General features: G+C 35.7%; 1 protein-coding gene across 3 annotated transcripts in view; it reads left to right on the forward strand.

The window, feature by feature from the left end:
• Positions 1-328: 328 nt before the first annotated feature.
• Positions 329-20,808, forward strand: part of LOC135219838 (enhancer of polycomb homolog 1-like) — a 102,468-nt gene continuing 81,988 nt past the window's right edge. The window contains exon 1 of one of the 3 annotated variants that reach the window (XM_064256949.1): positions 329-358. Coding sequence is in view for 2 of the 3 variants with exons in the window: in XM_064256948.1 (XP_064113018.1) it covers positions 6,060-6,206 (147 nt within the window). In the remaining variant the exon portion in view is untranslated. Of the gene's footprint in view, positions 359-5,708; positions 6,207-20,808 lie in introns of those variants that run through there. The other 2 variants (XM_064256948.1, XM_064256947.1) reach the window with 2 other exon arrangements.

Consider the following 20,808-nt stretch of genomic DNA (forward strand, 5'->3'; position numbering starts at 1 on the left):
ATATATATATATATATATATATATATATATATATATAATGAACAAAATTACAGCCACGAAGGAAAATTGAAACACTGGAGATGCTAAGAAAAGTAATTTCGTGGCTGTAACTTTGTTCGTATAATCATCACTTATTTTACTTCTTCGTGATTTAAAATCAAACACACACACACACACACACACACACACACACACACACACAATATATATATATATATATATATATATATATATATATATATATATATATATTCCTGATGCCAAACTCTTTTCTCGACCCCAGCAGATGCCAGTATCCATTCCCAGAATGGTGAACTGGCAGGCGGTAGGCCGAGGGTGATCCACAAACCTAGCAAAGGTGAGTATCATCACCAGCACACTGCTGCATCTCATTTATAATCCAATGGTTTCCTTTTGACTCCATTATTAACGCTGTCAGCTGCCGTTCTTACGTGTAGCTTATGCCAGTGAATTCCACTCATCCACATAAGTCAGATCTACGTCACTTTAAATCCCCGCCATTTAACGCTTCGCACTTATCCTGTCAACATGGGTCTACACTCTATTTTCCATACAGAGATTTGTGCCGTGACGATGCGCGAATGAACGTGAAAGCGCTCACTATTGAATTTTGTATCTCACGCCCCTTTTTTTCAAGCATGCAGATCTATTTACTTATCATTTTCTTTTGCATTCATTCATGTCCGGGATCAGCGTCCTTTCGAGTCACAAGAGTAATTTCTTACATTCACCTCTCCATTTTCATTACTTCCAACCTTCTTCTCCCAGTGCTTCCTCTATTCCCCTTGCTTACCTTTTTTTTTTTCTCTCTTTTTTTTTTTTTTTTTTACTGAATCCTTCTCTTCATACAACCAAACATGCACTGCTCCCTCCTTTTCATACACCTATGCATTTAATGATCCCATACCGACTCATGACCCTATTTTAGGTAAACCAGTCGCCGTGAAGTCGAGCCGCGTGAAGAACTTGATCTGCTGAAGAACTCCATCCACTGTAAAATGGATTATATAAGATGCTGGGTGTGCACCGACTAGACGCTGTTCATGGGGAATGGGAATTGCCAGTCTTCTCAGCAATAAATGGGTACCAGAGTCTACTTATGTCCCAGTAAAATGACATGGACTCGCAGCCTCACTTCCAAGGACTTGTTGATAAACCGGAATGTTACAAGCTGATCACTACCCTTATGTGAAATATTCCCCGTATGGAGGTAGTGCTGTCAGTGCACCTCGCGTAGTGCACTATAGGCATTACTTAGTCTTTGAAGCATCCTTTCGTTCCAGAGCAGCAACCTCCATTCGTTCCTTTTACTCTACCTCCGTTCATAGTTACTTTCTACCTTCTCCTACCAATTGTTTCATAGTACAACTGCGAAGTTTTCCTCCTGCTACACTTTTAATTTAAGCCCTCTTACTGTCAATTTCCTTGAATGACCTCATAAGTCCCAGCGCTCGGCCTCTGGCATGAACTATATTCCAGTATATATATATATATATACGTATATATATATATAGATATATATATATATATATATATATATATATATAATTAAAATCTATTATCCAATTTCTGCCCCGGTAGTACCAGAGTAGCATTGCGTAATAAAATCCAGCCTTGTATCGATTATGATAAGGCAACAGACATGTTACATCGATTAGGTTTTAGCCATGAAGTTTGGAGGGACATGTCTGTGGTGTTGGGTGTATGGAGGGGGGGGGTCTGGGGGGGGGGTGGTGGGTGGGGTTTGAAGCCGTAGCATAGGTGGGTGGGGCTCCTTTCCTGGGGAGTGGTGGGGATAGAGCGGGGGGTGGGGAGGGGGGTGGTTAGCAGGGACGGAAAATGAAAATTCTCTTTGTCATCCGCCGTAACTGCAAAGTTGACGATTATGAAAAAGTTGTACCAACTCCAGAAAGTGGCGAAGATGTGTTGGCTGGGCTTCTTTCTAAAATGCAAGCACGTGTTAATCAATGCAATATTAACAATTTTGCTCCAGGCGCTATTCATATACAGAAAAACTTACTCTTTCATAAATATTCAAGACATCTCTGCTACATTGATTAATGGACTTGCTGTATTTTACATCACTGTTAACGCAACTTACGCATGCATGTCTGTCATTTCCTACTTTTAAGTTGAAATGTTAAAATACGATTCCTATTAAAGTTTCCATTGCTAATACCGTAGGCAAGAAGGATTAAGTCAATGGCCGCTAAGATACCAGTTACGGAATTAGGACAATTTTTGCAGTTGTCTCAAAGGTCAACTTAATCTTGAATTTTTACTGGTAAGTTTTATAGGCATTAAAAAACTTTGTGAATGGATAAAAATTAAAATTTACGTTTGATAACTATAACAACACGACATACCGTAATTATCATACGCCTGTCAACACCCACCTGCCAAGGACATGAAGTTTGGTTGATGTTCTCGTACTGCGTCTGAAATTTTACTTTGAAACACAATATCAAAGGACGTACTCATTTTTTCCCAAGAAATCAGAAATAATAGTAATGATACATATTAATGGATGCTGATATCTTTAAACTTTTCCACAATCTATACCACTTCTGTTCAAATAAGTAATGAAAGCCCATAAATCTTTCAATCAAATTATAATAGTATTGCATCACTGAAAATCAGTACCTTCCAGACCTTGTACCCTATTTACGCGGTATTATGAAATGTATTTCAAGTGAAATGAAAAATCAGACATTTGATGCTTGGTCTAGGGTGTGGAGCCGTTTAAATCGATAATTACTCCTTTATTTTACCTGATAACTGCACAATGTTGAATGAGTGACTTGTAAATAACATGACCATATTATTAAATACAATTTCTTTCAACTTTTCTCGAAGTTACTTTCTTACTGTAATTCATGATTTCCAAAATAACTTTTCTTTACATATTGCGATGATCATCATATGGCAGCGTCCCAGTTGACTCTGCCAGCTATGTTACTCGAGAAAACATATGCGGCCTTAGTTCTGAAGGTTAACGCTATTTTCAATACAGAACTTAAAGTAAAGTCAAATTACTATTTAGTTAACGGTTTTTAAAACTACAAAAATTACAGTATTTAGATAAATATTGGTCGCTATTCAAATTGGAGGTTCGCAAAATTTTTTAATCCATTTACCACTATTTGCAAGAGTACCATGACCCATGGACCCTGTCTGAAAGGTGCCTAATGCAATAAAATGTGACATTTTTAAGTTACTTTATATTAGTTTTTAGACATTTTACATGCGGTTAATCACATCATATAAATATGAAAGTTAAATAACTACAACAGCTTAAGTTGGCAAGTAAAAATACTGTAATAAAATAATTAAAACAAATGTTCCCATTTAACACTTCCACACAACGAGACTGCAATATACAAAATTTTGTTTCATTATTAATTAATATGAGCGTCGTTATTTTTTACAATACAAATTAAAAGAAGGTGTATTTTGCTGAATCGGGTCCGGAACTAGAAGATAGCATCACTAGGCCAGATTCACAGGCCTTTGTTTGTTACGATAAATTATATATATATATATATATATATATAATATATATATATATATATATGTGTGTGTGTGTGTGTGTGTGTGTGTGTGTGTATTATGTAATATATAGACTTCATAGTCACCTGATCTCTAATTATACGTATAGCAGATGCATAAAAAACTATGCAATATTTCTGCGTACTGTAAAATGAGCTATGAAGTCTGTTGTATTCACTGGTTGTTTTGTGATATATACTCCTTTCCCATTTCTATATATCAACTCGGACATCTTTCATCTGTTTAAAATTTGCCTACATTTGCGTGGTCACAAAGCATATCCTGTACAGTGAGTGAAACTATCATGCTTTGTGCATGCTGTTCCGATAACAGACATTTCAACCAATCAATAATTTGATTCTCATGCCTCGTCTGTGCATGGAGGTTCGAAAATGTGTCTGTCTGGACACTGTAGCGCGCTTGCATCCGCATGCTACGATTTCGTTACGGCTGAGATGTAGAAACCATTGTTGCATCGGAAGGGGGCGTATATATATATCAAGTACGAGACAAGCATTGATTCTACAAAAGTATCTGGGAAAGGCTGGTCTAATCCAAGTCTATCTTGCAATATATCCGCCCGATTCCTTCACCTCAATAAACCAGGTCAATAGTTTTTCTACCTCTCTTTTCGATAACTCCTGGTTCTTTCCAGACAGCAGGAGGATAGGATTTTGCAGACTTTGTGATACATTTTCTTATATATTTCTTTTTCCTTTATCATTTATAAGTCTTCACATTCATTTTAAAACATTTAACATACTGAATTCATTTAAATGAGTGCACAGATCAAATACTGCATACCATAAACTTAGTTTTTAAAAATAAACATTAGGTTTTGTACATGATTTACAAGTTGATCTAATGGAAAGTCTTTTTTTTTTTTGAGATCTCCTGTATTTACTCTCGTGTCACTTTACGAACAATTCGAATGAAGACGTCATCGCAATACCAGTGCAATAAGAGCTGTCTCTGCCCTTCTCTTAGACTCTACGACGGCTTATTTCCTAGTTGCACTTCTCACGCTAGATTATACAAACAAAGCAAATAAGTCATTCTTGCCCGTTCTCTGTATTATTCATAAGTCTGAATACAGTGTATATTTGCAACCTTCAAATTCCTGCGCCGTACTCATCATTTACTTTAGTTATAAAACTTACATCAAAATAATCAGATATGTATTGCACTTATTAAGCAATCAATTTCTTTTAATCTATGGCCATTACGCCAACACTCCGATAAAGCTCTTTTAGCTGGTCGTTACAATGGATTTTATGCATTTCATCAGAGCGTAATGTTAATTGTTATCACCTCCCTTTTCCCATTGCGTATTTGAAATCGCTTATGAAATGAAGCCCAGCAAAATTCCTCTCCATTTATATTCCCTACCCCGAACCCGAGCCCCCGCCAAACACACCACACACACACACACACACACACATATATATATATATATATATATATATATATATAATATATATATATATATATATATATATATATATATATATATATATATATATATATATATATATATATATATATATATATATATATATATATATAATTACCGCATATATCACCTGAGCTTAATGCCAATGAAACTCAGCAAACGTGAGATAATCTTTTTTAAAAGAAGTGAGAAACGGGTTTATTACGCTATGCAAGATTTATCCTCATTAGTATCTAACATGAGCCGAGTGCTTAGCACTTGTTCAGGGTCGACGAATGAATAATGAGAATAACAAATTGTGACTTGTCAAAACTCCTAAATTCTCGATACAATTAAAAGATTATAATTTATATTGAAATTACAAGAATTGTTGTGTAATTGTATCTGGACTTTTTATAAATTAATTTAACATTCCTTTCATCAGTTTAAGCAAGAAAACTGGAAAATCCTGTCAGATTAGTAAAAGAATTTCCTTGTGGTGTTCAGCTTTGTAATATAATTTCAGTACAAAGTTGAAAAAACTCATCGTACCGGTTGGGGAAACAGATGACTACTCGCGTTGCAGAGAGAGAAAGAGAGAAAAAAGATCACTAATTTGCGTGCAGCACCTCCGTAGCGATACCTACCTAAGGTTGTCCTCGTGGTTGCTAGTGTAAGAGTGGTCTAGGTACGGCTAGAGGCTTTTGGAGTTGGCGGAGGAGGAGGAGTTGGTGTGGATGTGGGTCGAGTGATGGCGCTGGTGTAGTGTGGATGGTTGTGGCGCGCAGAGCGTGTGCGGGTGAGTGAGTGAGTGTGAAGAACCGCCATGATCGTATTGCGGTTCCAACTTGCTTGAAATCCCGTCATTTTCCTTTCGGTGACCCCTTGTGTGTGTTCGAAAGAGGAAATTATCAACATGAGCGGTTCCTAGGGGTGTTTCCCCCCATTTTGTGGTGGGCTGTGGCCCGCTAAGCCCCCCCGCATTAGTGAAATATGGTGAAAAAGTGAAGTGGGGGTAACTCTAGGAGTTGGCTATCAATGTTTGTGCTGTGCCAAGATGAGCAAGTTCCGCGCCAGGCAGCTCGATGCCTCCAAACCTATCCCCGTGTACATGCAAGAGGACATTCCCGACTTCGCCGATTACAATGCCATCAACAGAACGGTGCCCCAGATGCCCACGGGCATGGAAAAGGAGGAAGAAACGGTAAGTGCAGATAGACAGGAAGAAGGCGAGGCTGGGGGAGCACGGGAGATCCCTGCGCCGTCGCCATATTGGATTTCCCCCCCTCACCCCCGTCTTCCCCACTCGTTCTCTCCCGCCAAGTTTGAAACTTGAACTATTCTAGCCATTCATTTCGCCTCTCGTGTGCTTCCAAGTAGACTGACAGCTTCAGTTTTCTTTAGTTTGAATGAAATGAGCCGTGAAATGTAATCAAAGTTAGACGAAATCCAAAATGTAAAGAAAACGTTTCTAATAATAGAGGTGGGGGGTGGGGCTTCTGGGGGAGGGGCCGAATGTTTTTAACAGGTGCAGTCGTTCTAAGATTTGACACATGACTGGCGAATGTTTGTCACTAATCTTTTGGAACATTAATTGGTTATTTTTTCCTAATATTTAAGAGTTGGCTAGCAATTAATTCAACTTCATAAGCCTATCTCTTGAGAAAGGTCCTTGTAAAATACTCGTAGGATTACGTAGGAATTCTTTGTTTACACATACACACCCACCCACACACGCACACATATACAACTACACATACATACATATTTGTATAACTATATAGGGCTATATATATATATATATATATATATATATATATAATATATATATATATATACATATAGTAAAGGGTCCGAACAGGACTGAAAGTATTGGCTATCTCGCTTTTTCATTTTTTCCTTCGTGGCACAAAACCTTTATTTTTACATAGCATCACGTTTTATATACTTCGTGATCAAGTTATTCATTATACATAATATATATATATCATACATATAATTAAACATTCAATTAGTTTATTATAGGCCTGTGCATAAAGTACATGTGTAGATACCAATATACATAGGCCTAGCTATATGCACACATACACTGAGCACTTCTCTAGTGTGATGAATATTGAATAAAAAAAAAATATAAATATACTATGATTTTAAAACATTATATACTAAGGCAGGTAGCCTTTAAGGTACATAGCATTTGGGGCTACCTACCTCAGTAGAATGAATGCTTGGGTGTTCTTTTGTAATTTGAAAATTATTTTTTTATTCAGGTTATTCATCAGAAACTAACTTGAGAGCCCCTCTTGTTAGTTTATTTGTGCCAGTATTAGCAATTAAATTTAAGTGTTATAGTGAAAAGGTGGATACACAAAGACTTTATAAAGGCCTTATATAATGGATTACCATCCTCTAATATTTAAATATACAAATTGTCATTTCAAATATTTGGTAATTATAATCTTATAAGCCTGTCATGGTCACTCTCTCTCTCTCTCTCTCTCTCTCTCTCGTCTCCTCTCTCTCTCTCTCTCTCTCTCGTCTCGCTCTCTCTCTCTCTCTCTCTCTCTCTCCTATCTCTCTTCCTCCCTCTCCTCCTTCTCTCTCTCTCTCTCACCCTGTCTCTCTCTATCTCTATCTGTTGATTCCTCTCTGCTATGTCTTTCTCTATATTTTAAAAAAAGTTATATATATATATATATATATATATATATATACATATATATATATATATATATATTCATATATTATACCTGAAAAGAGAGACAGCAGTCTCTGAAATAAATATAGTACTATTCTCTATATTTTGGTATTTTTTATGGGCTCCTTTTATTAGATATATATATATATATATATATATATATATATATATATATATATATATATATATATATATATATACTATATATATATATATATATATATATATATATATATAATATATATATATATATATATAATAAATATATATATATATATATATATATATATATATATATATATATATAGTTTCATACTGGAAGAAATCTTATGTACTGATGTTGAAATCAGTCACCAATATCTTTAGAGTATTGTGTTATGTAATTAAGTAAAACTGTTTTCCACATAAAAATTGACATGAATGAAACTGATAAAAAAAAAAAAAAAGTCATATCACAACCACTGACATACATTACTAAGTAGATAGGAAACACCTATCACTAGTAGGGTTGCATTAACAGTCCTTATATTATCATTCAGTATGAAGTTGATGGTAGCTGAATGTTTCTGTTTATTGAATTTTATTGAAAACACTGGAAACACAAAATGCTATCAAATATTAAGAAAAAAAATCACCTTAACAGTGTGAACCCCATAACCTCACTATTGTTTTTTATGTGATGTGCGTGGGAATCAAATGTCAATGTGTCATTTATTGGTCAAAGAAACATCCCCTGTTCAGTGAGAGACAATTAGTGCACTGCATTTGGTGCAAGTTCCTGTTGGAGAGACATCAAGAAGGCTTAATATACCGAAGAGAATCATACATAGAGAACAGCAAAGTTTAGAAAATAGGTGTAGAAGTGCAACTCTCAAAGTACCATAATAGAGCTAGACAGTATGATTGTTGCAGCTGTCAAAGAACAACCCCTAATTACAGCAGTAGGTTTTTATTGTAAAAAAAAAAAAATCTGAAATAGACTTAAACAAGAAAGTCACCTTTCATATTTCCTATTCTTTCAACTACATATATATAATATGCTTATGGCAGTACGTCTGGGCATACATGTGAAACTGCTTTTAATTCATTTCTACTTAGAAGAAATGAATAGCTATAGTAAGATTAACCCAAGAATGTTTTTATGAAAGTAAGCCTTTTGTGTTAATGTATTAGTCAGCTTTGACTCTCACAGCTTTCCAACATGCTAATGTAGCAGGATGACATGCAAGGAATAAGATTTAAAAAAGACTAAATTGTATTTGTTTGGTTTCTTATGATTGCTTTTTGACATGAGATAGCTAGGTCTGCTTAAATTATGTCTAGCAATAATGAAATGGATAAGAAAAAAGGAGAACACGGACTATAAAAAGGAATGACAGGAATAATCAAATTTAGCAGATTAATGTAGAATAGATGATATTGATGTAAATATTCATTCACATTACGTATCCAAGAGAGTAAGCTACTGAAACTAGACCTAGGCTAATCAGGTGTCCAAACCATAAGTCAAATTTAGGCCTACTAAATGTGTTATGCAAGTTATTTTACTGATCAAAGGACAAAATTAGTTTAATTACAGTTTGCTATTGAAGAATATTGACAGCCTTAATGGATTATTTATCAGCAGTAGGTGTTGAACTAACGATAGCCGAGTACAGTACGATACGTTGGGTCATGACTTGAGTGACATCAAAGCCAACTTTCCAAATGCTTATGCCATTGCTGCCATGATGCCTTAGTTGAGAATAAAATTAGAATTTGTGGACCTGTGGGTATATATTTTAATTACTTTGCAAAATAACTGATATATTAAATAAATATACTCAATTCTAATTTGTTTCAAGTAGCACCTTTGAAAGGAAATATTTATAAGTAAATAATCTGGCACCTGCATACGGCAGTATTTCCGCAATGAACAGTGAATTAAGAAACTACACCAGTTGTTTGTTGGCTGACTTTACATAGAAGGTGATAGGTGCTTATAGTGTGACCAGCGATGCTGTTTTAAAATTTTAATTCTTATGCTAAAGTACCCAAATATATGTAATATTGACTGTTTTATGAGTAATAGTACAGATGACAGGGCTCAAACTTTGATTCATTTTGTATGCAAAATCAACTCTTTAAACCATTATCTATTCTGAAGACTATTACTGTAATCACTTCCACCAATAAATGCCTCTCCTAACTTAATTAAGGTAATGGGGTTGTGACAGTGGAACTATGGGGGTGCAGGAGGTGCAATGCACCAGGGCCCCCCAGCTGTGATTGGCCCCATCATAATGTTGTAGTAGATTGATTTTGTAATATATATGTCAATATGTTTAGGGAATAGAAATAATTAAAATATAAATGATAATGATGATCATAGGAGTAGTAGTAGTTTTTATCTTATCCATACTCTAGTATCATCATTAAATGACAATTAATTTTGCTTTTCATGATAGAGGCCCACTCAAATCATTTGCACCAGAGCCTATAATGACCTAGTTCTGCCACTGGATTGTGACAGGAGGTACCCTCCAACCTTAAAGTAGCATGTTGTGTGTAGTGTCCCCCCTACCAGTTAGGACCCAGTGTACAATTATAGGTTTTAATGAATTTATGTAGTATTTCACTTCTATTATTTATGTTACTTTAGCTGAGGTATTTCATGTTTAGAAGACCAGAAGGGCCACCAGTTAAGGACCTGACATCCAAGGTTATGTTAGTAAAGTAATGTCTTGATGTGTCAGTGTGGTTTAGCCAGGTAAGAACCAGGGGCTTAGATTAGGATGCATCCCTGTATATGATAATTGATCTTGTTATATCTTTTTCCTTTATAGCATACCTATTTTGTGAATGATATTGAATTAAAGTACACGAGCCATGTATTTTTCTTGTCTTATCATATGGTTTATGGATTTTAGAAATTTCTTACTGGTGTAGTTCACTCATTTGGAGTATTTTAAATAGTACCTTGGTTCCCACTGGCAGATAAAGTGGTTACAGATAAATATGAGTGATTTGCACCAACAGTTATTTTCATAAATGCATATAACATTAGTTAATAAAATATATTAATCATGTATCATAATGTTACTGAAATATATTAATCATGTATCATAATGTTACTGAAATATATTAATCGTGTATCATAATGTTACTGTTTTCTTTTACTAACATTACAGTGTCAAGTCATTACTGTTGCTTTTAAATTGTTAATTTTTCTAGGGTTAAAGTTGGTAAAGACAGTGAAAGAAATTAATTCAGGAGTTTTGGAGGCAGCTTTGATTAAGTGGAAGGTGTGCAATAGAAAGAGGGAGTGATCAAGGACATTATCTTTCTTCTCTGTCATTGGGGTTAGTTCAAACTTGTGTAATTCTCAAGATTATTTACCATGTACAGTAAGCATTGCTAATTACAAGTCTGCGTGTAGTGTCATTGAATTCATTCAATTCTCATATGTTATTTTTATTGGGTTAAAAGTTCTGTACATAATATAAACCAGAGTTATTTGCACTGTAGTATTGTCTTTTTTTTTCAAATTGAGATATTTAGTTAATTAGTACTGCCATAGGTAATTGGAAGTTATTAAGGTTATTAAGTTATGTCAGTAATAACGTTCCTCAACAATGCACAGACAAATTTAGTTATACTAATTATGAAAATTAGAACCATTTATGTACTGGGGTTTTAATAATTGTCAATGCTGAAGATATTAGCAGTTGCCAAATAGTACATTAGGTATCATACTTGAAATTGTTATGCAACAGACATACAAATAACATTTGAGATATATTACTTATAGTACCATCATCACTTTTACATTACATTTAGATATAGTAATGCTTTTTCGTATCCGTGGGCAATATTCTATTTTTCCCACACATATACCATATGACAAACTTTTCAACTATGCTGTATAAGTGTAAGATTACTTTTGAGTACATTTTTTTAGTTGATCAATTTGTATGAATTAGGCTAACAGAGAATAAGGATGCTTTCTTGTATTATTGGATTATCTGTGCAGTACCTACAAATTTTTAAAAGTTTTAGGTAAAGTGCTGTTGATTTGAATGGGATGTAGGCTTTGACATGTCATAAATAGATGTCAATAATCTGCAATGTCCTAAATTGTTCCTTTTTTTTTTTTCTTAATTTGTTGACAATGTAACCTGGTTCATAATGTGACTAGTATTGTATAGGTACATGCTGGACAGGGTTTTTATATAGTAGACAGCTTATAACATTAGGAATGTTGAAAAATGTCACTTGACACAGTAAATATGTTTTGGTAATGCATTATTGCCATATATTTCAGTTGCCAGATTGCATATTGTTTGATCTATGTTTTGATTACTATGTAGAGTTGTGGTGTAGAGTAGGAGTACAAAGATTTGTCAAAGAGTGTTTTACTGTACCTTTCTTGATTCAACAGTGAAATGATTGATAACATTATGCTGTTAATGGAACTGTAGTAAGAACTGGTACATGATCATTGAGCATCTTTAGAGTTGGTGTTAGAAAGAGTAGGTCATTGAAGAACAAAGCAGATTCAAATTAGTTCCTTTCCCAGATTTATCAAAACCTTAACCATTAAGTAGTAGCAATTCCCATCAAGGATATTGTTTCATTATTGTGCCAGGCATTAAGTTAGAATTAGTGCAGGCAGAATTTAAGTAGTATAGTGCTTACTAAGCTAGTGAAGTAAAATCAGCCTCCCAGAGGAAGGCTTAAGCTGAGGTACATGTATGCTGATTACAGTGTTTGCAGTAGGCCACCTTTGGGTGTTCTCTGGGAATTTTAACTACTCGTACTATAGTAAATTTAGCTTTGAAAAGATTTTGAATTTAGCTTTTAGGTTGACGAAAAGATTTTGAACATAGCTTTTAGGTTGACGAGTTTAATGACAGTGATTTTTAGCTTTATTGTATGTGGATAATAAGATGTTTTCAACATTATTAGCCTACCTGTGTTTAATGACTATGGTGTGTCTGGGAAATTGATGAGCTTCTTAATTTTTTGGCAAAATGATGTGATTACTGTATGACAAGGTCTAACCACCTGAAATTTATCATGGTTAATATCCATAAGGAATATCAGTATTGGTAGGTTAAAATTATTAGTCTTCATGATTATGAAAAATGTTATTGGTCTTCATGATACTTATTTACATTTGTCTTGTCATTCTGTTAATGTATTCAATATAGTCAAGTATGATCTAGTATTTTTAGAGAATATGCCTGACAGATACAGTTCAATGTGGTTCAGATACAGGAACATTTGTTTCTTATGAAAATTTATATACTTAAGTGGGAGATTCTCTTTTTTGCATATTGTTTAAAAAGAATTTAAAATGAAGATTCAATTTTTCTTCTGGTAGTTTTGTTGTTTGTTTTTAATTAGGGAATATCCTTAGATTACAATACTTATTGTAAATTGTTTAATTGGACATTTGTGGGTGAGGGGCGTTTCCCACATTCACCTGATAGGGCTATGCTTTAGTCACACTTAGTGAAGACGTATTGATGCGCTTTTTTCAACTGGTAGTCAAAACTCTCTTGTGTGCTGTGTTGTGTGTTTGTTTTACATTCAAAAAGGATTTAAGCAGCCTTGTGGCCTCTTTTGGTAGGCCCCCACCATTTGTACTTCCATCTACATTGGTAGCTCTTGTTGCCTTAGGCTCTTTCTGTGAGGAGTGTTCAGGCTGATCCCCATAACAGTAGGAGAGGTTTGGCAAGCATTAGATGGTGTTATTGTTTAGGAGGTGTCATAGAGGGTTAGTCCCTTTTACCTCCATGCTTGCTTTGTTTGTTTGATCTAATTATTGTTAGCCACCCAGGTTTTCAAGTCTGCATTCACCTTATCCTATCATTTCCTCACAATATTTGATCTTAGAGGTCATTCATTTTGGTGACGAATAAATTACGTAGTTGACGTTGATCACTGTCAGTAGAATTTTTTGCACATTTGTAAGACTCCTCATTTCCTTTAAGACTACTCATTTCCTTGAATCCAGAACTTAAACTGAGATCTAGCAGAAAGATAATTTTGCAACTAACATGAGTTGAAACCATACTATAGTTTACAGATCATTAGATGCAGTAAGTTAGAATTACAGGTTTTGTTGTAGTACATAACAGTACACTGCTAGAGTCTGAATATAAAACAAAATCATTGCTTTTAGAGTCAGTGCCTGGGCAGAAGCTTTCACCTCTACTTTGTAAACCAATGCCTCATTTTGCTTCATCTCCAAATAACAGTAGTATAGGCAGTTCCATCTTTCTATTTGGAGCTATCATAAAGATTTTCACCTGGCCTCATACTCTGCATTAGCCTGTGTTCTTGGAAATTTTTTATGATATTCTCTTCTGATTGTTGTTTTTTTTTTATGTTCTTTCAGAGCATCATAGTATATCTGGTATCATTGGTGATTAATTAGCTGGGAAATTTTATCTCATATCTTGATGGTTATTTTATCATCAAACCTTTTATAAGTGTTGTATTTGAAAGGATCCTGAGGATTTTGCAACTAATATGATTGGAATCAGTTTACTCCACCAGTTCTAGTGTTGAGCTCTTACCCAGACTTTTGAGCCATAGCCAAAGCCCTTGTCTTCCAAGGTGATGAAAACCTGTTAAGGCTAGATGATTTCACCTGGAGAGGTGTGAGAAGTTCCAGTGTATTTTTTGTCTCATGTTATAGGCAACATAGTTATATCTCCTTTAACTCTGACAAGCAGGCAGATTTTATGATACAATTCACATTCCAACTTAGATATATATACAGAGCAAATTGTAGTTTTGAAATCATACACAGCATGAAAGTTAATGGTTTTTATCAGTTCCCCAGTTGCGCTCATAATACTTTCAGTACAGTATATTTAGTCATTCGTTCCATTAACTTTCAGGCTGTGTGTATGATTTCAGAACTGCAATTTACTATGTATATCTAAGTTGAATATGAATATTATAAAATTTGCCTGCCTGTCAGAGTTAAAAGAGCTATAACTACGGTATGTTGTCTACAACATGAGGCTTGGAAAATTGTGCTTGGAATACTTTCATCTTAAAATTTAGTTATTTCTTGCATTAGCTTTCAAGTGCTCTGTATGATTTAATTGAATTTTCATCTAGCATCTGTTATTCTTAAACAGACATAACTTTTGTACTGTACAGTAAAATATTTCCATTTATAGTAAAAGGTTATTTTAAAAATTGCTAAAACATGGTTCCTTTCAGAGTATGTAATCTTACATGTACAAGGGAATATAAAAAGAATAAACTTGAGGCACAATTTAGCTGAATCTTATTTTTTGAATATGCAAACAATAATGACCAAACATTCATCCACAATCCTGCTGAATCTCCTCTTTAATCTATTATAATTTATAATGAAATGTTTGTTGTCTCTATTTTTAGTATATTCAGTACATATACTATGCAAAATGCTCTGGGTGTCGTTAGCAAGTAAGATAACAGTATGAAATTAAATTTTTTCTTCCTTAAACTACTGCCACAAGATTTTCAAGGCATATATGTACTGTACTAACAACAGAGACAGCATCCTATCCTGTACAGTACAGTTAAAAATCTGCTCTACTGACAGGATGTGTAACCAAGTTCCATTATGCTATTAACTACAGTGGCAAAGCAATTAATGCTGAGTACATTTCCATAGGGGACTCTTTAAAGTGTATGCTCCCTTATTGCCAAAAGTGGTGATAGGGAATCTGGCCACTATCCAAAGATTTTATCTTGTGTCATCTTTCATGTTACCTACTTCAGCACGCAGCATAACTAATGCTGTTACTTCTGGAAAGAATTAACTTTCGTGAATACAGTATGTATTTTGAAATTATAGCTTAGTGGGAAAAAAAATTTACTTACATCCCAAATTTGGATGATATAGTACCAATACTATTGTTGATGTGTAGTATCATTTATTATTTGATTTCAGGGAACTAAGGGATTGGTTTTAATCTTGAACTATTGATCCAAAGGTTGTTGTCATTTTTAAAAATTGTGTAGCTATCATCATCATCATCATCTTGTTAAGGGGGCTTTTATAGGTGTTAGGTATTTAACAGTATTTTACAATAATGATACCAATATTAATACAATAATGATACCAATATTAACTTACAACCTTGTTGGTAAGGAAGGCATCATCCGTTTTGACATTTTGTGAAAAGCATTAGGGAATCATTGGTATTTTATGCATATTAGTATTAATCTTCTTTGGTCTTTGGCTGTGAATAATTTAGTTTCCAAGACTTACCCTCCAAATTTTAAGCTCAATACCACTGTTAACAATTTGAGTTTAGTATATCTGGTGGCAAGCGATTTCTGTCTGGCAAACATTTCATTATCATAGATTAGAGGAGATTCAGCAGGATTGTGGATGAATGTCTGGAAGTTATTTGCATGTTTAAAAGATAGGATTCTGCTAAATTGTGCTTCATTAAGATTATTTTTTTTATATTTCCTTGTGCATGAAAGAATCTGAGAGTTGAATGATTTGGGGAGTTAGTTCTTTTTTGCCATAGGAAAGTTTGTGCATGAAAGATTTGCCAATACAATGAAAGCTAGATTGTTTTTATAGTAACGGTTTGGTAAAAGATGAAATGTCAGTCATGATTTTTTTATTTTTTTATGATTGATTGATATTGAGTGTATTCTGAGGGGATGCGAAGGGCATTAGTAAATTCTTCAGTTGGATTCTGAACCTGGATATTATTTTATCTTGTTCTTGTAAGTAATTTATGCATAAAGTATATGAATAGGTTGATTCAAGCAATCAATTTGTTGGGTACTGATTTGTAACCCAAGAAAAAGTAGGATTTAACACTACAAGGAAAATATTAAGATATGTGCATCTGGAAGAAGGGAGGGTTATAGGAAATGTAAAATTGTATTAAGAGAAGGTTTTGAACTGGTGCTAGAATGAGCTGAGGGTGCAACTTGGTAGACTTTTGGCTGTGGCATGGTTACCAAATACTAGCATGACATTCTATTCCTTTAGACCATGGTGATACATAATAGCAGAGTCACATAAACACTTGATGGACAGTGAATTGATGAACTTAGGTGCTTGAAATGATTTACTGACATAGGTGTGAAATGAAAGATATTAGATTGCATCTGAGTTTCATTCAAAGTAGAATTTTATTTCATTATCTCTACCTTCAGCTGATAACATAGTACACAAGGTTTTTTTTTTTGGAAATCACTAGGATTAAGAGAACCTTTTTAGATATATATGTATCATTTTTTTCAGTCATTTACTCCAATTTTTAATAACTAGTGTCACGATGGAAAAAATTACAAAGTTTAAAAGAGAAAGAAAATTCAGTTACAAAGAGTTGTATCGTAGTTTTAATCTACACCTTGTGTATATGGAGAACCACCATGTACTATAAGGATAGAGGTGTGTAAATAAATACATTTGAATCCAGGTAAATGATAGTTTGTATAGAAATGTTTGGGAGAGCACTAATTAGGCTTTTGAGTCAACCTTGGATAGATAGATAGTAGTTCCTTGCTGGATGAGTCGGTTGTGTACTTACTGATCTGGTAGCCAGAGTTTGCCGCCAGCGTGGAATCAGAGGAATGTATATCTGGTGATTAGAAAATTCATTTCTTGATATAATGTGGTTTGGATCCCACAATAAGCTGTAGGTCCCGTTGTTAAGTAACCAATTGGTTCCTAGCCCTGTAAATAAAAATCTAATCCTTCATACCAGCCCTAGGAGAGCTGTTAATCAGCTCAGTGGTCTGGTTAAACTTAAGATATGTACATATTATTATAATTAGCTCCTCTTACCCAAGGTGTAGCAACAGTCTGCTGTGTTGCCACCAGAATTGGTACTGATTTTTTGCACATATTATTATTATTATTATTATTTTTGTTTTTTTTTTGCTCTGTCACAGTCTCCAATTTTCGATGGTGGTATTTATAGTTGTGGTTCCGGGTTGCATCCTGCCTCCTTAGGGAGTCCATCACTTTTCTTACTATGTGCGCCGCTTCTAGGATCACACTCTTGTTTGTTTCATGAGTCCTGGGAGTACTACTTCAGCGTCTAGCTTTTTCTAGATTCCTTTTCAGGGATTTTGGGATCGTGGCCTATGTTCCTATGATTATGGGTACAATTCCACTGGCATATTCCTATATCCTTCTTTTATTTCTATTTTCAGATCTTGATACTTATCCAGTTTTTCCCTCTCTTTCTCTTCAGCTCTGTGTCCCATGGTATTGCGACAATCAATGAGTGATACTTTTCTTCTTGATTTTGTCAATCAACATCACGTCCGGTCTATTTGCACATATCACCCTATCTGTTCTGATACCATAGTCCCAGAGGATCTTTGCCTGATCGTTTTCTATCACTCCTTCGGGTTGGTGCTCGTACCACTTTATTACTGCAAGGTAGCTGATGTTTATTGCACAGGCTCCTGTGGAGGGCTTTTGCCACTGAATCATGCCTCTTTTGTACTGGTTCTGTGCAAGTGCCAGACATTTGCTTACTATGTGGTTTATGGTTTTTTTCATTTTTATATTGCAATTCCTACATATGGGAGAGATATATTCCGTCTATCGTTCTTTGTACATATCTGGTTCTTAGGGCCTGATCTTGCGCCGCTGTTATCATTCCTTCAGTTTCCTTCTTGAGCTCTCTCCTCTGTAGCCATTGCCATGTTTCATCGCTGGCTAGTTCTTTAGTCTGTCTCATGTATTGTCCGTGCATTGGTTTGTTGTGCCAGTCCTCTGTTCTGTTTGTCATTCTCCTGTGTCTGTATATTTCTGGGTCTTCGTCTACTTTTATCAGTCCTCCCTCCCATGCACTCTTGAGCCACTCGTCTTCACTGGTTTTCAGATATTGACCCAGTGCTCTGTTCTCGATGTTGACGTAGTCCTCTATACTTAGTTGTCCTCTCCCTCCTTCCTTTCGTGTTATGTATAGTCTGTCCGTATTTGCTTCTTGGGTGTGTATTTGGGCTTTGTGTATTGTACATATGTTTCCTAGTTTTTCTGATCTATGCTGCGAAGTTCTGCCTTCGTCCATTCCACTATTCCTGCGCTGTATCTGATTACTGGCACTGCCCATGTGTTTATGGCTTTTACCATATTTCCGGCGTTGAGTTTTGACTTGACTATCGCCTTGAGTCTCTGCATATATTCTTTCCTGATCGTGTCCTTCATCTCTTGGTGTTTTATATCCCCTCCTTCCATTATTCCCAGGTATTTGTATCCAGTCTCATCTATGTGTTTGTTGTTGCTCCCATCTGGTAGCTTTATCCCTTCAGTCCTTGTTACTTTGCCCTTTTGTATGTTGACTAAGGCGCATTCTGGGCTCAGCTCGTGTCGCTGCGCGAAATATCCTTTAATCTATTATTTCTAGGTAGGCGCATTTTTCTATTCCAAACTCCATCCTGATGTCCCAAGATACAATCCTTACAGTCTGGATTAGGGTATCTATTTCCTTGATGCTCTTACCATACAGCTTGATGTCGTCCATGAACATCAGATGGGTTAATCTGTTGCTCTTTTCTTGAGTTGGTACCCGGCATCCATCTTCTGTAGTACTTTGTCATGGGAATCATGGCTACTACGAAGAGTAGTGGGGACAGTGAGTCACCCTGGAAGATCCCTCTCCTGATATTAACCTCTGCTAGTCTTATTCCAGAGCTTGTAAGTATTGTATTCCAGTTGCGCATTGCATTTTTGAGGAAGCTGATGGTGTTTTCCTCTGCCCCATATATTTTCCGGCATTCTATTAGCCATGTGTGTGGTTTCATGTCGAAGGCTTTCTTATAGTCAATCCATGCCATGCTTAGGTTGGTTTTCCTTCTCCTATTGTTCTTCATTACCATTTTGTCTATCAGGAGCTGGTCTTTTGTGCCCCTACACTTCCTTCTGCTGCCTTTCTGTTGGTGGGGGATGGTGTTTGTCTCCTTTAGGTAGTTGTATAGCCTTTCACTGATGATACCTGTTAGTAACTTCCACATTATTGGTAGGCAGGTGATAGGCCCGTAGTTACTGGCTATATCCCTTACTCTTGTCTTTTTGTACTAAGGATGTTCTTCCTGTGGTCATCCATGTGGGTGCATAGTGATTTGAGATACAATGCTGGAGTTGTTCTGCTATTCGTGGGTGTAGGGCCTTGAAGTTTTTGAGCCAGTATTCACGGACTTCATCGGGACCTTGGGCTTTCCAGTTTGGCATTTTCTTTAGTTGGTGTCTGATTGTGTCTGTCGTGATCTCTGTGAAATACTTGGTTTGGCTTCAGGAACTTCTTGTTGGCTGTCTTCCCCTCTTAGTTGGGCGTAGTCTTTTCTGGTTGGTTCCGAATAGTTTGTTCTGTTGGTATCCCTTATTCCTGTTCATGTACCGTTGGATCTTGTGTGCTTTGGCCTTGAGCCTCTGTTTTACATCTTCTATTGTGTTGTTTAGTCCCCTCTCTTGTACTTTGTATTTCTCGTTGAGTTCCTCCCTTGTTTTCTTGCTTCTTAGCCTTTTTTCTGCCATCTCTTTCAGTTTACTCAAGTCAGATCTCATCACCATGATCTGCTTTTCCAGGCGGTTGCTGTTTTGGTTTCTGTTGGGTTGGTTGTGCTGGTGTTGGTGTTCGTATCCCCATCAGTTCTACTACTAATCTTGCTCCTGCATATGCCAATTTATTTGTTTCTGTGATACTGGTGGTGTGTATTATGCCCATTATTTCATTGACCTCACTTATTTTCTCCCTTAATTTCTTGGTGTTGTAGGCTTTCATGGAGGGGATCTTTGTTCTCTCTGTATCTGGCTCCATCCATTGTCTAATCTTTTCTACCCATTCCGTCCTGTCTGTTACTTCGTCGCTGCTTCTTCGTCTGTCGTTGTTTGATACCTCTCATCCCTGTCGTCTTCTGTGGCATCGTCTCTCAGTTCGTCTTCTTGTAATTCGTTGTCGTGTGTCCTTTCTCTTTCCAGTTCTTCTCTTTCTGTTGGGGAGAGCCGATTCTTTTTCTTTATATTCCTTACTTGGTCTGCCAGCCTCTGCTCTGTTTGGGGGGATGTTATTCCTCTCATTCCAGATGTTGACTAACCTTCTATATCCTCTTTCCGTCGGGTTGCTTCTGATGT

This window comes from Macrobrachium nipponense, chromosome 1 (genome assembly GCF_015104395.2).
Source record: "Macrobrachium nipponense isolate FS-2020 chromosome 1, ASM1510439v2, whole genome shotgun sequence".
Taxonomy (NCBI): Eukaryota; Metazoa; Arthropoda; class Malacostraca; order Decapoda; family Palaemonidae; genus Macrobrachium; species Macrobrachium nipponense.